This window comes from Carlito syrichta, unplaced genomic scaffold (genome assembly GCF_000164805.1).
Source record: "Carlito syrichta isolate Samal-C Ts95f unplaced genomic scaffold, Tarsius_syrichta-2.0.1 Scaffold308121, whole genome shotgun sequence".
Classification (NCBI taxonomy): domain Eukaryota; kingdom Metazoa; phylum Chordata; class Mammalia; order Primates; family Tarsiidae; genus Carlito; species Carlito syrichta.
Window position 1 is genome coordinate 525,177 of NW_007252217.1, and position 16,675 is coordinate 541,851.

The following is a 16,675-nucleotide window of genomic DNA, read 5'->3' on the forward strand; positions in this document are numbered from 1 at the left end:
CACTCACCTCAGCCTCCCAAAGGCGCGGGTTTACAGGCTGAGCCACCGAGCCCGGCTCTGGGGGTATCTTATATCTGTGAATATTTTGTTTCATGTTTGTGTTGACAACATGCTTCATCAGGGGCAGTCTCAGTTTGTTGATTAACTTATACTCCCCTCCGTCAGCTTTCAGAGGTGTTACTTATTATTATTATTATTATTTTTGTAATGGTGTTAGGAAAATTATTTATGTTTTTTTCAGTTAACTCCAGACTTAGTACTGAAAGAGATATGCTTGTGAAATAGGCTACACACAAGGTTGTTTTAAGTTAATACATATTCCAGTGGCCATGAATGTTCTGGCTTTCATGAATGTGTTAAGAAAACTTTATTAGAATGTTTGTTTTATCAGCAACTGAGAACAGGGATATGAAAAACAAAAAATGTGTGTAGAATATTTGTGTTTTTATTAAGCAGAGTGGACTTGGCATGCCAGATCAATTGAAGGATTCTGGTATTTTCTAGCATCTGTCCACCGTAGATTGAGCCATCATGTACCCCATGGAGTGAAATGATGGGGATGCCATGCTGTGCCTGACTGTGTCCTGTATGGCTTGTCTATTTGGCCTGGGGGATGTCCTGAGAGGCTCCTGTAATGTCCCATGTGCAGGGTGAGTTGTTTGCCTTGCACATTCTTAGCATCTTCTTACAAACCTCTAGTTGATGAGGTGTGTGCTGCATAGTGAGTCCTCACTTAATGCTGTCGACAGGTTCTTGGGAATTGTGACTGTAAGTGAAATTAGGTGTAGAATGTTGTTTTGTCATAAAGTGAATGAGACAAAAATTGGTTTTGTTAAATGTCATTTCTCTTAAAGTAGGCAGCTTCCAAGGACCTGTTGACACTGTTAAGTGAGGGCTTATTGTACAGGTCACAGCTTCTGTGGTTGGAGATTATATCCTGTACCTCTGTGATTAACTGGAGTTGTGTCACTTGGTGATGGCAGGTTGTTAGGTTCAAAATTTAGCATAGAAGGTGTAAAATGTGTGTAGAGTGTTTTCTCTTAAACTCCTTCAGTCTTTCATAGAGGAGAGTAACAAGGTTTTCTGGGTTTTTTGGAGTAGTTGAATTATGTTTAGTAATCACTGTTTTTGATCCAAGACATCTGTGTAAACACTAGACTCACATGCAACATAATGGGTGTGTGGCCTTGGGAGAGCCTGAGGACATCACACATCTGCCCCTCATCTTCCTGTTTCGCTGGGGTGTGCCTGTTGAGGGCAGTGCAGCTAGGTTTGATGTGTGGAAGTACTTTGGTTACTCATTTGCCACATGCTTGTAGTTGAACTCTTTTTTTAAAACATAACTGTACATTTGAGAATTTGAGTGTAAAAGTAATTCCAGTTAACTCATTGTTTTCTAGACTAGTTTTTAAAAAGTATTCTTTTATATTAAAGTCAAATATGCATATTAACTATATAAGAGTTTTTAAGATCCTTTTCTTGAACACTTTAAGTAAGTTGTAAGCCTGAAAATTCTTGTTTGGTTACTTACTGGCTTTGCAAGTTCAATAATAGAGGATTACGATTATACCATTTTTAGTAGCTGAATATACTAGGATTTGGATGTTATTAAGGCCTTTGAATTTGTTGATGAAGCAAGCAGATAATAGATAGATAAATGTATTTTAATGGCCTGTGTAGTGGTAACTTTGGCCATCCACTTAATAAGGTAGGCATGTTGTGTGATGAAATAATCTGCCATTTCTGTTTATTGATTTTATGTGTTTTTGTACAGGTTTCTTTCCTGTTGCATCTTTGATATCATTTCCTAGACTCTGCTCCATGATTTAACTTGAAATTCTGAAATGAAGATGGAGGAGGCAGTGGGAAAAGTCGAAGAACTCATTGAGTCTGAAGTCCCACCAAAAGCGTCTGAACAAGAGACAACCAAGGAGGAAGATGGATCTGTAGAACTGGAATCTCAAGTTCAGAAAGAGGGTGTAGCGGATTCTGCAGTCCTTTCTTCAATGCCCTGCTTGCTGATGGAACTAAGAAGGGACTCTTCAGAGTCTCAGCTGGCATCCACGGAGAGTGACAAGCCGACGGCTGGCCGAGTTTACGAGAGTGACTCCTCTAATCACTGCATGCTTTCCCCTTCCTCTAGTGGTCACCTGGCTGATTCAGACACGTTGTCTTCTGCAGAAGAGAATGAACCCTCTCAGGCAGAAACAACAGTAGAAGGAGACCCTTCAGGAGTGTCTGGTGCCACCATTGGGCGCAAGTCTAGGCGTTCCCGATCTGAAAGTGAAACATCTACCATGGCTGCCAAGAAGAATCGGCAATCCAGTGATAAACAGAATGGCCGAGTCACCAAGGTTAAAGGTCATCGGAGCCAGAAGCACAAGGAGAGGATCAGGCTACTGAGGCAGAAAAGGGAGGCTGCAGCGAGGAAGAAATACAACCTGCTGCAGGACAGTAGCACCAGTGATAGTGACCTGACTTGTGACTCAAGCACGAGCTCATCAGACGATGATGAAGAGGTTTCAGGGAGCAGCAAGACAATCACTGCAGAGATACCAGGTAGAGGATGTTTTTTAAACTGACTGTAAAGCACCTGGTGGCATTTCTCAGCTGTCAGGCACAGTTAGATGAGTGACACTTGAACAAATCCAGGAGACCTGCAGTTCTGTGTAAAATTTGAAGACTGCAGTCTATTAACAAGACATGACCAATTTAAAAACCTGTTCTGAGGTTTCTAGTGCACTTAGCACATTAGGGAAAAAAAAGTTAATGCTAGGGACAAGTGTATTTTTGCATAATGGAATTTCTCCCAAGTCCATTCTCTGTAACACGTTACCTGAACTCCCCTCATTGCCTTTTTAGCACTGCTCAGATTCAGTCCTCACTGTTCAGCATTCTTACCGAGTACGTTCTCCTCAGGAATAGGCACCTTGCTCTACTATGTAGCCACTGCACTTGAGCTGGCAGTGTCTGACACAACACGTTCTATCTTTCATTACAGTTTTCTAAGAGTTGTTCCTCATAAAGCAGTAGTTTCACTTGCTTTCCCTGGTTTCAGTGCATGATAAACTGGGTATCCTTGTTGCACATCTTTCTATCCTAAGTTGTCACTTGCATTGAAAAGAATGTCTTTTGAAAAACTTAATCCCCCAGGTTTTAAAAAGTTTGTTAGAAATTTGTCTGATCTAGCTGTCATGTGTATAAGGGTCTGTAATTTATTACATGTGTTACAATTCTGCTTTCCCCGAATTATGATGTCTGGTGCTGTGTACTACAGAGGCAGTCTTGAGATTTCATAGTGGAAGAAAGATATCTGAGTGGTTCGTAAGTGGTGAATTCTCATTATCTGAAAGACTTTTAAAAGATGATCAGGAACATTTTGTAAACAACATGGCATTTAATAGGTCAAGACAGTATTGTTTATTGCTACACTGAAGAGGGGGAAGTTTTGGTTTTCTAAAGTTTTATGTGTGACTATGTTTTCTCCCTAATTTTCTGTTTCTACACATGAAGACAGCATATTGCTGATATACAAAGAATATTTCAAGAAAAATCATATTGGTTAATTAAACCTATAGCTAACCAACTTATATAAATGCTGTAACAAGAATCATTGGTTTTAAAGCACTTTATAGGTGTTCAGCTTACGATAATGAAAGTCTTATCCGTATAATATATTAAATATGAGTCTTAAATAGTCTTTAGAAATGCTTTTTACTGTTTTAATATCTGTTGAATTCCTTTTCTGTAGTTCCTTGTATTAAAGGAAGAGGATTTCAATGAAGCTCATTAGTTAAATGCATGAGAGAAACAGACTATGGAGTTATTCTAAGGCCGATTCTAGTTATATGTCAGTTTTACATTTAATAGTATTTTAAAGAAAGGCTTATTAATACTTGTAAAATTGTTTATGCATTCTTATATCTTGTTCTAATCTGTTAATCAAGGTCATGATGGAGCTTTTAATATAGAACTTAATTCCACTTACTGAACGAGTTTTTATGTAATGACCCCAATACTTTGCCTTTTATGGAAAGGGAGAAGGCAGGTGAATGAAATTCTCTTTGAAGATAGAACCCCATTGTAGAAGTGGCAAGATAAATGTCTTCATGGGCAGTCTCCCTGTTGGGCTTCTATAGATTGGGTGTGCTTTGTTCATATTTTCCTAATCTGTTTGCTAATTGACTACCTTGACCATTGTCTAAAAATTTTAAAACACCAGTAGTCTGTTTTTTGTCTGTTCTGAATCGTATGCTAACCAAACACCAAAGTAAATTAATTTGAATCTATAATTTAGAATCTCTTGTTCACATCATTTAGTAAGTTGTGACTTTTGAAATTATGTTGCGTTTCCTTAGGTAATCCTGGAGAATCAGATGGTAGGTTGAGGTACAGGACTGTGGGCTGTGACTGCTGTGCTGTGTACTGCACAGTTTTGGGGGTATCATTTACATAAGACAGTTATGACTGGCTTTCCTGAAGTCATGCAAAGCAGCAAAGAGGGGGCAACCTAGAGCTTAAATCTTAGGAATTCCAACTCCACTGTTCCTATTGTTATCTTGGAAAAATTGAGACACTGCATTTTTAATGTAACAGTCACGTGTCCTTCAGCTTCCTGAGTCACATTGTGACTCTGAGGAAGACAGGCGACACACTCAACCTTATGGCAAGAGCGATTGTTGAGATGTTGTATACATTGTAAAGGTAGGATAAATTATGAACTGATTGGAGCTCAGCGAACAGGGACATCCAGGTGAATTTCCCTGGATGGGCCTAGCAGGATCTCCTGGATGTCGGAATTGGAAGCTGTTTACACGAATGGAAACGACGTGGAAAAGTCAAAACTGAGATTCTTGCCACTCTCCTTCACCAAGGTACAACCAGTTTGGTAATTAAGAAAATGCTGTATTTATGAGTTTTTGTTTGGCAGCAGTTCGAAGTTGAAGGAATTATCCTAAATATTCTCTTATGCCAGATGTTTTAACAATCATTGCATTTTCTTTTAAGGAGTGCAAATAATTAATGATGCGGACTGATATAGTGCATTGTCACACTTAATAATCGAGTTTGCTGCCTGGGTAACGGTTATTTATGAAGAGTTTTTTAAGTAAGCGGTTAACTGACAGGCAGCTTAGTATCAACACTAGGTCATTCTCTCCTTGAAGTTTTTGGAAACACATTTATCTGTTTGGAGGTATCATATCAAACTAATTCTGGCAGTACTTTCATTTGGAGGACTTAGAGATGAGTAAAAAGTATTTTACAGCAAATTTATAGTATTTTATACTGGATTAATGTAAAAATACTATGTGGTAGTTATCCTGAGTGTTTAACACTTTTTCAGTTGTCTGAATTATCTTTATGGATTTTCTTTTTGCACTTTGATCATTCTTTGCAGTTTGATGATTACAGCTTTATTTCATAGGGTGGCCAGTCTTTAGCTCTGTAAAGATTGCTGTTGGAAGGATTTTGATTTTAATTAATATGAATACTGGGCATTAGATTTCATTCAGTTCAAGAATGTGAACAGACTAACATATGCCTCAGTGTACAATGGATAGTGGGGAAAGGTTTTTCAGTAACTGTTGCTTTTCATACATGTTTAGCATAGTGTCCTCTTTACGGGACAGCTATATCTTGTCTTGGCTGTAATAACCTGCTTTTCTGTGGGTTAGTGGTCCATCATATAAATGCCTGTTTAGCCTGAGGTTCTAAAAATAATATTCATCATGGTAGTTGTCTTGGCTGGTTTGCCTTTGAAAATCTGATTGTCTCTTTTGAAGAATATCAGAGAAGCTGTTGAGGACTCCTGTCTAAGATCACCTGGATTCTCAGTCTGTGTGACCAGGCCAGACCACCTTAGCCCACTTCAAGCCAGGATCTCAGCACCCATTTCTCACCATACATAACTTATGTACTGAACTGCATTGTATGACAAGGTGTCATCTCATCTCATAGTGTTTTTCCCCCCTCTGGTAGAAATTATTATACTTGATCAGTTAACTTTTGCTGGAAAGTAAAAAAATCTTAAGTGGTACATCTTTTATAGACATTTTTGAAAATAAAAAAATGAAGTAGAAGTTTAAAATCACCCATAATTCTGCTTTCATTAATATTTAAGTATGTATATAACAAAATTTGTCATACTGAGTATTATCTACATCTTCCTTTCTCTCTTAATTTTGCATTTTGAACATTTAACCAAAACACTACTCTTTCCAGAATGTATGGATTTTGATTACTTTAGCTAATTATTTAAAAAATTTCCCTGATGTTGGTCCTTAGACTGTTTTTAGTTTTTGCCATTAGAAGTTGAGGTTATAAATACTTAGGACTCTTGACCACATACTGCCATACTGCTTTTAAAAAATATATTACGTTTATTCCATCCAGAGTTTGAGTGTTCATGTATTATATTCTTGCTATTGAGTGTTTACTTTTTAAAAACCTGACTGATTTGATGGAAAGATTACATTTTAGTGATAATTTGTGTTTCTTTGATCACTAGTGAAGTTGAAAAATTAAGTTTGGCCATTTGTATTCTTTTTGGTAAATAGTCTATTCATGTTCCTTTCACATTTTCCTCCTATTACATATGTTTTTTTCTTATTAATTCTTAACCTATTGGGGATTTAATTGCTTGGAAAGTTTTGATACTAATTTAGGCAGTGAGGACTCAGGGTAGAAGACCCTAAGCCCACATAGGGAATCCCATGAAGCACTGTGCTTGACCTTTTTCCTAGATTGATTATGAAGTGATTCAGTGGCTAACGGCTCCATGTCCCTACCTTAAGCCTTTTGTAATCTGGTTGTCTTTGGTAACTATTTAGGAGTCTCATTAAATACCTTGCTAACATAACACTGAGACAGAGTAATCAGGTAAAAGCTATATTTTCCACTTAGTATATCATGCTGGTAAAATACATGTGGTTTTCAGTCTGGCTGTATATTGGAATTCTCTGGGTGGCATTTAAAACTTCTGATGCTCAGATTCCACTTCAGTCCAATTAAATCAGAATCTTTGGGGTCTGATCCCAGGCTTCAGCTTTAAAACTGATCAGCAGTAGTTGATGACAGTGAGCAGACAGGGCTAAGAACTACTCAGTTAAGCAGTGATATGCTAAGTCTCCCACAGATACAACTCATTGTGAAACTTGACGTCTGATTCAGTTAAGTTCTCTTACTACTGATGGATAACAAGTTCTCAGCAGTGGAGTCTAGTTTTTTGAAATCTTATTAATTTTTTTTTTTTTTTTGAGTTGTAGTCTCACTCTGTTGCCCAGACTGGAGTGCAGTGACCACTCCCAGCCACCTCAGCCTCGACCTTCTGGGCTCCGGCGATCCTTCCGCCTCAGCCTTCCAAGTAGCTGGAACTACAGGCGCATGCTACTATGCCCAGCTAATTTTTTGACTTTATTGTAGAGATGAGGTCTTGCCAAGTGACCCAGGCGGGTCTTGAACCCGCAGGCTCAGGCAATCCACTCACCTCAGCCTCCCAAAGGCGCGGGATTACAGGCTGAGCCACCGAACCTGGCTGAAATCATATTAATTATAAATCACAGCACAGTTGTGTATTAATTAACAAGCATAAGTGCCTTTTTTTTTTTTTACTCCATTTAAGTGATTATTTGAGAAGCATGCATTGTTTAAACGTGATTTTCTGTATGTTACAATGTCTGGATGATAAATTTACAAGCTTTGAAGTCTTACTGGTGGGTGTTCTTTGGCAATCTCTTCTGTTAAAGCACCAACGTATTGTTTTCAGCCTGCTTTTCCCAACTTATTTCTTAAAGTGAGTGCCTATATTAACTTTGTATATGCAAAAACATAAACTTTGCTTTTGATGTGTCTTTCTCAAAATATAATATATCTTAGTGTTAATAAAAATACGTGTGTATTTAAGGCGAGAATATAAGCCCTGGTTGTTTTTTTAAAAATAAGTTTTACTTTTTGGAATATTTTTAGGTTCATAGCAAAATGGAGCGTATGGTACAGAGAGTTCCTAATCCCCCCTGCCCCACATACCCACAACCCCACCCCCATCAGTATCCTGCACTAGGGTGGACATTTGTTACAATGATGAAACTCCAGTGGCATGTCATTGTCACTTGAAGTCAATGGTTTACTATTAGTGTTCGCTCTTAGTGTTGGAAATTCTGCAGGTTTTGACAAATGCTTAATTGGTCCCTGTTTTTAAGGCCTCAGAATGCCTTGTTTATTAGTGTTTATTGCTGGTGGTCATCTTTTTGTTTTTTATTTTTTATTTTTAGTTGGGATCTCACTCTGTTGCCCAGGCTGGAGTGCAGAGGTATAGTCACAGCTCACTGCTGCCTTGACCTCCTGGGCTGAAGCGATCCTCCCACCTCAGCCTTCTGAGTAGCTGGGACTACAGACATTTGCCACTACTCCCAGCTAATATTTTGATTTTCTTGTAGAGACAGGGTCTTGTTATGTTGCCTAGGCTGTTCTCGGATTCCTAGGCTCAAGTGATTCTCCTGCCTTGGCCTCCCAAAGTGCTGAGACTATAGGCGTAACCACTGCATGCGGTCCAATAGTCATCTTTATGAGACTGCAGCTTATCTTACTGGTCCTGGCATAAGTGTTCTTACACTGGATTTTCTGAATCTAGCTTTTAAATACCTATTTTTAGTGTACATTGAGCAATAAGTAATCCTAGAATCTAAAGCAGATCAAAATGGTTGGGCTTAAAGGAGGTTATGTTTCAGATTTCATTTAGTCTTTTTTTCCATAAGCTAAATATACTACACTTTGGGGAAAGGTATGTCCTGCTTGAGGAAGTTTACATATAATCACCGCCCTCCCCCCTTTTTTAAACGAAGTTAGTGGGCAACCCCTTAAGGTCCCCTCTTACTGTGGGAGCTTTTCTATCCTCTCCATAAATCCTGCTTTCTCAAAAAAAAAAAAAAAAAAAAGTGAAGATAGTTTGGAGGAGGGAGTCATCAGAGAAAAAGGAATAAGATAAGGTTGGAGGAAGAGTTGGTCATGACTTCCTGAGGTTTTATTTGCTGGATAGATTGGGCTACAAGTTTGTCTTATGACCTTGTAGACATTGAAAATAGGTGACATGACTGATTTAAATGTTCTTTTTGTTTAGGAGAAACACAATTATTTGTCATATGGAGACATGAGAAACTTCTGCATCTTCATTAAAAGGACACTATGTGATAGAGCAAACCATGTTTTCAGTCCCATGGAGTAAATTCAGTAGAGCATCTCATAGGAGTTTTCTTTCTAAGACTTCTTGATTTAGGTTGATGTTTAAGGCCAAGATTGATTGATTCCATCAGTCATTCAGACACAACAGTGAATGAATCTCTGCTCTCTTGGAACTTAACCTTCCTTGAGGAGACAGACAGGATGTGAATTCATCACAAGCCATCATGTGGGATGCATGCTGTGAATTGTAAAGCAGGACATAAGAGGTCACAGTTGACAGGAAGAGGGCAGAACAGTAGAACAGTTATTTTAGATAGTACAGTCAACAGTGACCTGCAACGGTAGCATTTTTAGTAAGTCACTTAGAATGAAGAGCTCCATATAATTAGTTTTATTTAAGACCCAAATTTTAGGGACCCAAACCAAAGATGATCTCATCTAGTTCAAGGTCAAGGAGTATAGGTCTAGGACCATATCCTAACTCTGAAATCCTATGAAACCACTGTGCTGCTGGTTGTTAGTAGCTGTATATGTGTTCACATATTGGAAAATGCTGGATTATGTGTTAGTAGGTTTTTGTTGTTGTCTTTTTAACTGCAGGGCACTTCAGCTATTAGTGTGTTTTCCATAGGAAAAGGATATGATTTGTAGCATATTCCAAACTTAACGTGTGTGTGTGTCTGTGTGTGTAATACATTTTAACACCTTGCACAGACTAGGGCTTATAAAAAGCTGACCTAGAAGCATGCATGGATTCCGTAAATCCTTTATGTGGTTTTCCATAAGAAACAAATTTAAAGCAGGGCTTTTGAGAAGAAATCAATCAGCTGAGAAGGATCAATGATTTATTGTAGGCCAGCTGCCAAAATAATTTACTAGAATTTTAAAATGAAAGCAGTCAAAATACTTAAGGATGCAGTGGTTCTCAGTCAAGGATGTACATTAAAATCATCTGAGGAGCTTAAAACATATCTTGGCTGCCTTACAGCCACCCTGGCTTTTGGCAGTTGTTAAACCACTCCAGGTTCTGGTGCTCAGCAAAGGTTGGAAGCCACTGTTGTAGATGAAGTCAGTAGTATGGTAACAGAATCCATGCTCCCAAGGCAGACGCTTGAAGCTAGGAGTGTTAATCATTTTTATTATTTTCTTGGAATTAGTGACTTTGGTTAACATTTAAAATATGTCTTTTTCCTGAGTAAGCATGTCTCAATAAAAGTCCAATTTTCTGAAGTAATAATGTTTTATCAAACAGCCTCAATGTCTTTAAAGCTGACTTCAGTCGTGCTGGGGGATCTGAAGGAGTGCCTGGGGAAATTCCAGGCATGCTTGACAAGGGTACTGTGTGTGACGGAACGGCATAGGCAGTGGCCCTGAAGCCATGGTGTGTTCTCCAAGATGTAGAGGCAAACACAGAAGTTCCACGTGTGAATGGAAAAGCTACCCTACTTTGACACGAGCAAGCTGCTGCCAGAGCCCAGGGGACCTGATATGCGACTAGTTGGCCGAAGAATGTCCCCCGTCCCCCAGTCAGATGCTCACATGGCAGCTGCCTGGTCCCAAGTACTGCCACGGTGGCCTTTTGGTTCTTACATGATGTGTTGAAATGCTCATGATACATTAGAATTCCCAGAGATGTATAATGATGAGTTTTCCAGTTAGCATTGCTGAAAATAGGTATATTACAGAAAACCTTTGGATCTGTCACAAAACTGGGTTAACAATCTGTTTTTTGGATTGTGTAATAAAGAATATGCTTTTGCCCCCTGTTGTAAGGTTGATGATGTTTTAAAAACTCCAGAAGTAAATAGTTTCTTTTTTAAAAATGAGGTATTTAAAACATAAAGCCGCAAAATTTGATAAGTTTTAGCTTTGATTTTGTTATGCATGATTGGAACATAGAATCATATTTATACAATAGGAGCGATCCTCTTTTTAATACCAGAAATATAAATAAAATTAAAATCGGGAGTTTTAATGAACCCAAATAGGTAAATAGTTAATTCTTGAGAATCTCTTAGCATTTATTCTCTACAGACACTGTTGACTCCCTTCTGATTCTAATTGAGGGGGCACACAATTATTCTATGAATATTTTATGTCATTATTTCATAAATGTCACTTGAACTAATTTGTTGCTAGTCTTTCATGAATTATAATATTAAATAGCATTTGTATGCAGAAAGACTGAATTACTTTTTTGAGCAAATATTTGCTGTGTACCTACTATGCAAGATACTGTAGGGAAAGCAGATTCAACTGCAGTTTGAGTTCATGCATGAGAAAAATATTTTTCTTTGCTATATAGATGGATTTTTATCTTGAGCTTTAACTTAAAGCTCAGTGCTGGCACCAGTAACCTTGCAGATTGTCCATGACTTGCTGGTGCCCTGAGGGTAAACGGTACTTTGAGGATAAAGGTCAAATGGTCACTCTGTACTCGAGGGTAGACAGTAAATGGGCTTCTCTTGCTAGTGACTAAGCTTATTAGTCTACCTGTTTAATTTTGCTTTCAATCCCTGAACTGAAAATCAGTGGCCCTTAGTTATGTTAAAGGGAAGAAAGCGTGCTAGACTGAAAACCCTGTGGCAGGATAGGTTGTGCACAGCTGCGGTTAGGTAATGATGGTATTCTGTCTTTTCAGGGTTTGTAGGTATAGTGTGAGAAATAGCTAAGTTAGGGCAAACATGTTCAACAGGAATATGTAATTTTGCTAACACTAGGTGTTTTTTAAATTTGGGGTCTTTTTTTTTTTCTTCAATTTATTTTAGAGACAAGATCTCACCAAGTTGCCCAGGCTGGTCTTGAACCCCTGGACTCAGGCAATCCTCTTGCCTCCGCCTCCCAAAGTGCTGGGACTGCAGGCATAAGCCACTACGCTCAAGTTGGGGTTTTCTACTGGATTTAGTTCTAAGAGAAACTTAGTCTTTCCCTTCACATTTATAATTTGATAATTTATCAGTATTAGGAATGTTGGTATTGCTATTTAATGAAGTTGCAACTTTGGAAAAAATCTCATTCTGTGTTTTGTAAGAGGACAGATAGCTTTGGAGTTTCATATAAACTCCAAGACTTAATTTTTCTTAAACTTTGTCAGTAACTTTACTCAGAAACTGTCACTGCATTTTTTGAAATTCATTTCTATCTAGACATGAGTTTTCAGACATAAAAAAATATTTAATTTCAGCATGTTAATGACTACTTTTAATGTTATACTTGCATGTATAAACAAGATTCTTTTTTATGATATAATATTTAATGTATTAAGCATGTCCTAAAATGCTTTTTATTTTTAAAATAGAAAAGATTAATCTTTTAAGAATAACATGTAGAAAAATTATTGCTAGTGTTGTTATTGACTGGCTATATTCTACTTTTGTTATTGAATAATTGGGCAAGAGTTCTATAGATTTTTTTGCCTCTAAGAAAAAAATAAAATTGCAATGGAATAGAATTATTAAATTCTGGCTTTAATAATTGATATTCAAGTTAAGAATAACATTTTGAATATTTGAAAAGGTATTAAACACATAATTTTGGGTAGCCTTTTCTACAAAGTTTTGGGTAAAGGATATGGAAAAAGTGGTTTTGATGGAAAGGGAGGAAACACCAGGATACACTGATTTAAGTCACAGAATATATGCCAAAATATTAAACATTTATCCTAAAGTAAAATTTGACATTCTTTGGTTTGGAGAGCTTAATTTTAAGAGTAATTTTGTGGCAGAAGCATATACAAAAAAATTTTTTTTCTTGATTTTCAGTTTTGCACAGAGCCTTGATTATGTGTTACTGTCTTAAGGAGTATTGTTTTGAAAAACAGTAGGTTTTGCTTTAAAACGATTGCACCTTTTCTAGGTTGCACAATTTAAAACATCCTCTTTCAAAATAATTTGTTTTTGTATCACGAACATTCAAAGAAGTGTTAAGTACATGAAGTGGTTTTCATTTTCTTTTTTTCATGACTGCCATTGTAGGTTATTGAAATCTTTTTTACCAAGGTAGGCTGTCTCCTTAAGATTACATGTCTAGTACTCATACTAGTAAGTGGGAGTTACTTTTGCATTGTGTGATGGCACTTTTATGTACCCATTTAAATATCTAGTGGTTCTTTTCGAATTCCCTTGGTTTTCCTAGGATTTTAAGAAGAATAAGTGCTGTGTCCTGCTTGGATTTATTTGTAGTCTACAAATGGCTAATGCTGGAAAGAGACATCTTTCAATCTAGGTACTAATTCAGATATGGTTAAAATTAAAATGCTTTTTATTTAAGAATAAAATCCCGTATCTAGACTATTTCATCTCTCTAATACATGCATATGGAATTTCTCTTGTTCTAATTTGTCAGATTACTTTTTTCATTTGGGGTTTCATGGGATAGAGAATTAAACAGATTAAGCTATAGAGTTTAAAAAGTTATCCTTTAAAAAATCAACATTGTCAGAAATAACTTGGGAAATGTTAGGAAGCAATTATAGTCATAACTATAGGTATAACTTTATTAATGGTCGCTACATGTTGTTATTTCCTTGTAGTATTTTTCTTTAGTTGGTGAAATTTAAGAGGACATTATCCCTTCACTAGGGAAGAGTAAACTTGTTTTCTGATTATCTGCAGCCTGCTTTCTGCCTAGTTTGTACTAGTTCAGTGTCCTAGGACATTACATACCTAATCATCTTAAGAGAATTTAGCCAGCAGATTAAAAATGATCTGGCTATTTGAGCCACTTATTAGACAGTAATAACTCTCTTCTTAATCATATTGATGCATACTTTTTGTGCATTATTAAAATTGAGTGTAATTTTAAGATACAGTTTTAATTTAGAACGCAATAAGGTGAAATTAAAATTATAAGGTTTAATATTTTGCATACTTTTTAAATTACAAGTAGCTTAAAGGATTATCTTATTTGGGGGGCACCAAGAGAAAAGCTTACTCCTTTTTTGTTGTTTTTGTTACTAAGTCAGAGGAATGAACTTAGTCTTGGGGTGTGTGTGTGTGTGTGTGTGTGTGTGTGTGTGTGTGTGCACGCGCGCGTGCGTGCGTGTGCGCGTGTGCATGTGCATATCCATTTTCAGAATTCTGAAAAAATTATTTCTGAATTTCATTAATGTTTTATTTGACAAGTTGCTAGAGGCAGCTATGGGGATTCTTATGGATTTTGGCCATAAATATCAATTCATTGCTTCCTAAATGTATGTAAGAAAAAAAAGTTGCTCACGTATAAACCTGGTTTTGGTCATTGAACTGTAGATAAGAGACTTTTTTTTTTTTTTAAGAGATGGGATGTCACCCAGGCTGGAGTGCAGTGGTGTGATCGTAGTTCCCTGCAGCCTTGAACTGGGCTCAGTGATGCTTCCACCTCAGTGTCCTGGGACTGCAGGTGCATGCTACTATGCACTGCTCAGAGAGGCTTTAAAAAGCAACAGTAACTAAAAACTTTGGCCTTAAAAAAAAATCTTACTAGCAGACTGAATACAAGTATATACAAGAACACGTTTATTTTGCTTACTGCTTTTGTCATTCGTACTGTTGTGTAGATTTAACAGCAAGGATCTCTGGGTGTAGTATATCTCCATTTACATAAGATATATTACCTAGAAGGTGTATGCAAAAATTATTTAAAGTATATTGTCTCCTTGTTAATGAAAGAAGTGATAGCATGAATTCTTTTGTTGAGCAAAATACCCTAAATTGATACTACTGATAATTTTCATTTTTAATATACAACTGACTTTGCCCAAAGCTACAGTTACATGAAAGTTATAAGAATGATGGCAAAGCAGGCAAATCAGGGGCAAGTTATCTTACAAAGGGTGTCCCTTTAAAGTAACATATCTTTCCTATTTGGCTTATATTGATTTTCCTCTTTTTAAAAATTAAGTAGTACAATGAGGGTGCAATGAAAGATTTTGTGAAATACCATGTCAGAAAATATACTATCAAAACAATTTTAACAAATTTTTTTGAAAATCCTTTTCAAAAATGACATATATGCCCTCAATCATAGTACAGATAAGAAACTTGTCATTTTAGTTTGTCTAGAAGTTACATGAGTTTATGAATTATAAATAGCATTAACAGCTTCCAGGTTTCTATACTTTGCATTTTTTTTTTCTTGATTACTGTTTTTATTTCTCCTGAAGTTTAGGAAAGCTAGTGGGAATTGCAGCCAAACTGGCTATTTATTAGTATCAAGTGGATATTTTCATATTACAGTATATTACCACAGTGTAAAATAGAAGACAGCCTAAAAATGAAGGAATAATCCACAAAGAAATGTATTCTTTGGTCATAAGTCTTATTCATATTATAACTTTAAGGTTTGGTAAGAATGTTATCAAGTTACTGTTTTTATTTTATTGCATTTTCTTTATATCTTTTACTTCTTCATGCATTTGGAATGTAACTAACCTAGGTAAATAAAAATCTTGAAAAAGAAATGTTTCTTGTTACTCTGTTGAGAATGGTGGTGTTTATATTAGCGATTCCCTGCCAGTTAATTACATTAGGTGTTCCTGAATCAAGAAACTTCCTTTTCTATAATGAGACAAATGGTGTTAGTCTGTAGTTAATATTAAATAATAGATTTTGAATGGTATTTTGGGGATAATTTTTAGTTTTTTGGTAATTTTGATATACTGAAAAAGTAATTCCACCATGAAAATGAAAGATCAAAATTCTTTTTCTTTAAATTATATGTCCTACTAAATTATCCTATTAAAAAATGAAGACTATCTAGAAAATAGCAAAATTTAGATTACTTCAAGGAGGAACTGAAAGCCTGGATAGATAACTTTTTAGCAAGGGGCATAGGGGATGTGGTCACTAGAATTTCTAAATTGTATGCTCTTCTTTGATGAATGTTGTACAGATAGGTTTTTTTGGTTTTTGTTTTTTTTAGATCTGAATCCTCAAAGCCAGAGTTCATGGATTTGCCCCTGAAATAGAAAAGTTGAAAGATGGTGCTCTCGCCCAGTGCCCTGTTTCTGTACTTATAGGTTCCCTTAAATGTCTAGATGGGCTACCTGAGTTGTCTTTTAATACCTCACTTGTTTGAGAGTGTACCCAACTTTGTGGTCAGTGGTGAAACACTACATTGCTTTTTTTCTTTTGATCAACTTTTCAATTCCTCTGATAATCCTGAATCTTTGCTTTTAACTTCTTCTTTGATCTTTTCAAAATGGTAAATGAACTAACTCATCAGTATCATAAATATACTGGTGACCTGATGTTCACCAGTATAAGGACAAGTGTAGTCCTGAAACTTTTATTCCATATTGGAGACTTTATAAAATTTAATTTTTTATAATTGAGATGAATATCAAGTTGAGAAAAAGTACAGAGTAAACACCGATTCTATTTTATTTTTATTTTTTTTTATTTTTGAGTCAGAGTCTCACTCTGCTGCCCAGGCTGGAGTGCAGTGGCAAGCTCATAACCACCGCAGCCTTGACCTGCTGGACTCAGGCGATCTTTCCACCTCAGCCTCCCAAGTAGCT

General features: G+C 36.5%; 1 protein-coding gene across 2 annotated transcripts in view; it reads left to right on the forward strand.

Moving 5' to 3' along the window:
* Nucleotides 1-1,769: 1,769 nt before the first annotated feature.
* The window catches only part of CUNH18orf25 (chromosome unknown C18orf25 homolog), a 38,703-nt gene continuing 23,797 nt past the window's right edge, over nucleotides 1,770-16,675 (forward strand). For both annotated transcript variants that reach the window (XM_021716042.1, XM_008064990.1), the window contains exon 1: nucleotides 1,770-2,559. In XM_021716042.1, the coding sequence (XP_021571717.1) occupies nucleotides 1,845-2,559 (715 nt within the window). In that variant the 5' untranslated portion in view covers nucleotides 1,770-1,844. The remainder of the gene's footprint in view (nucleotides 2,560-16,675) is intronic.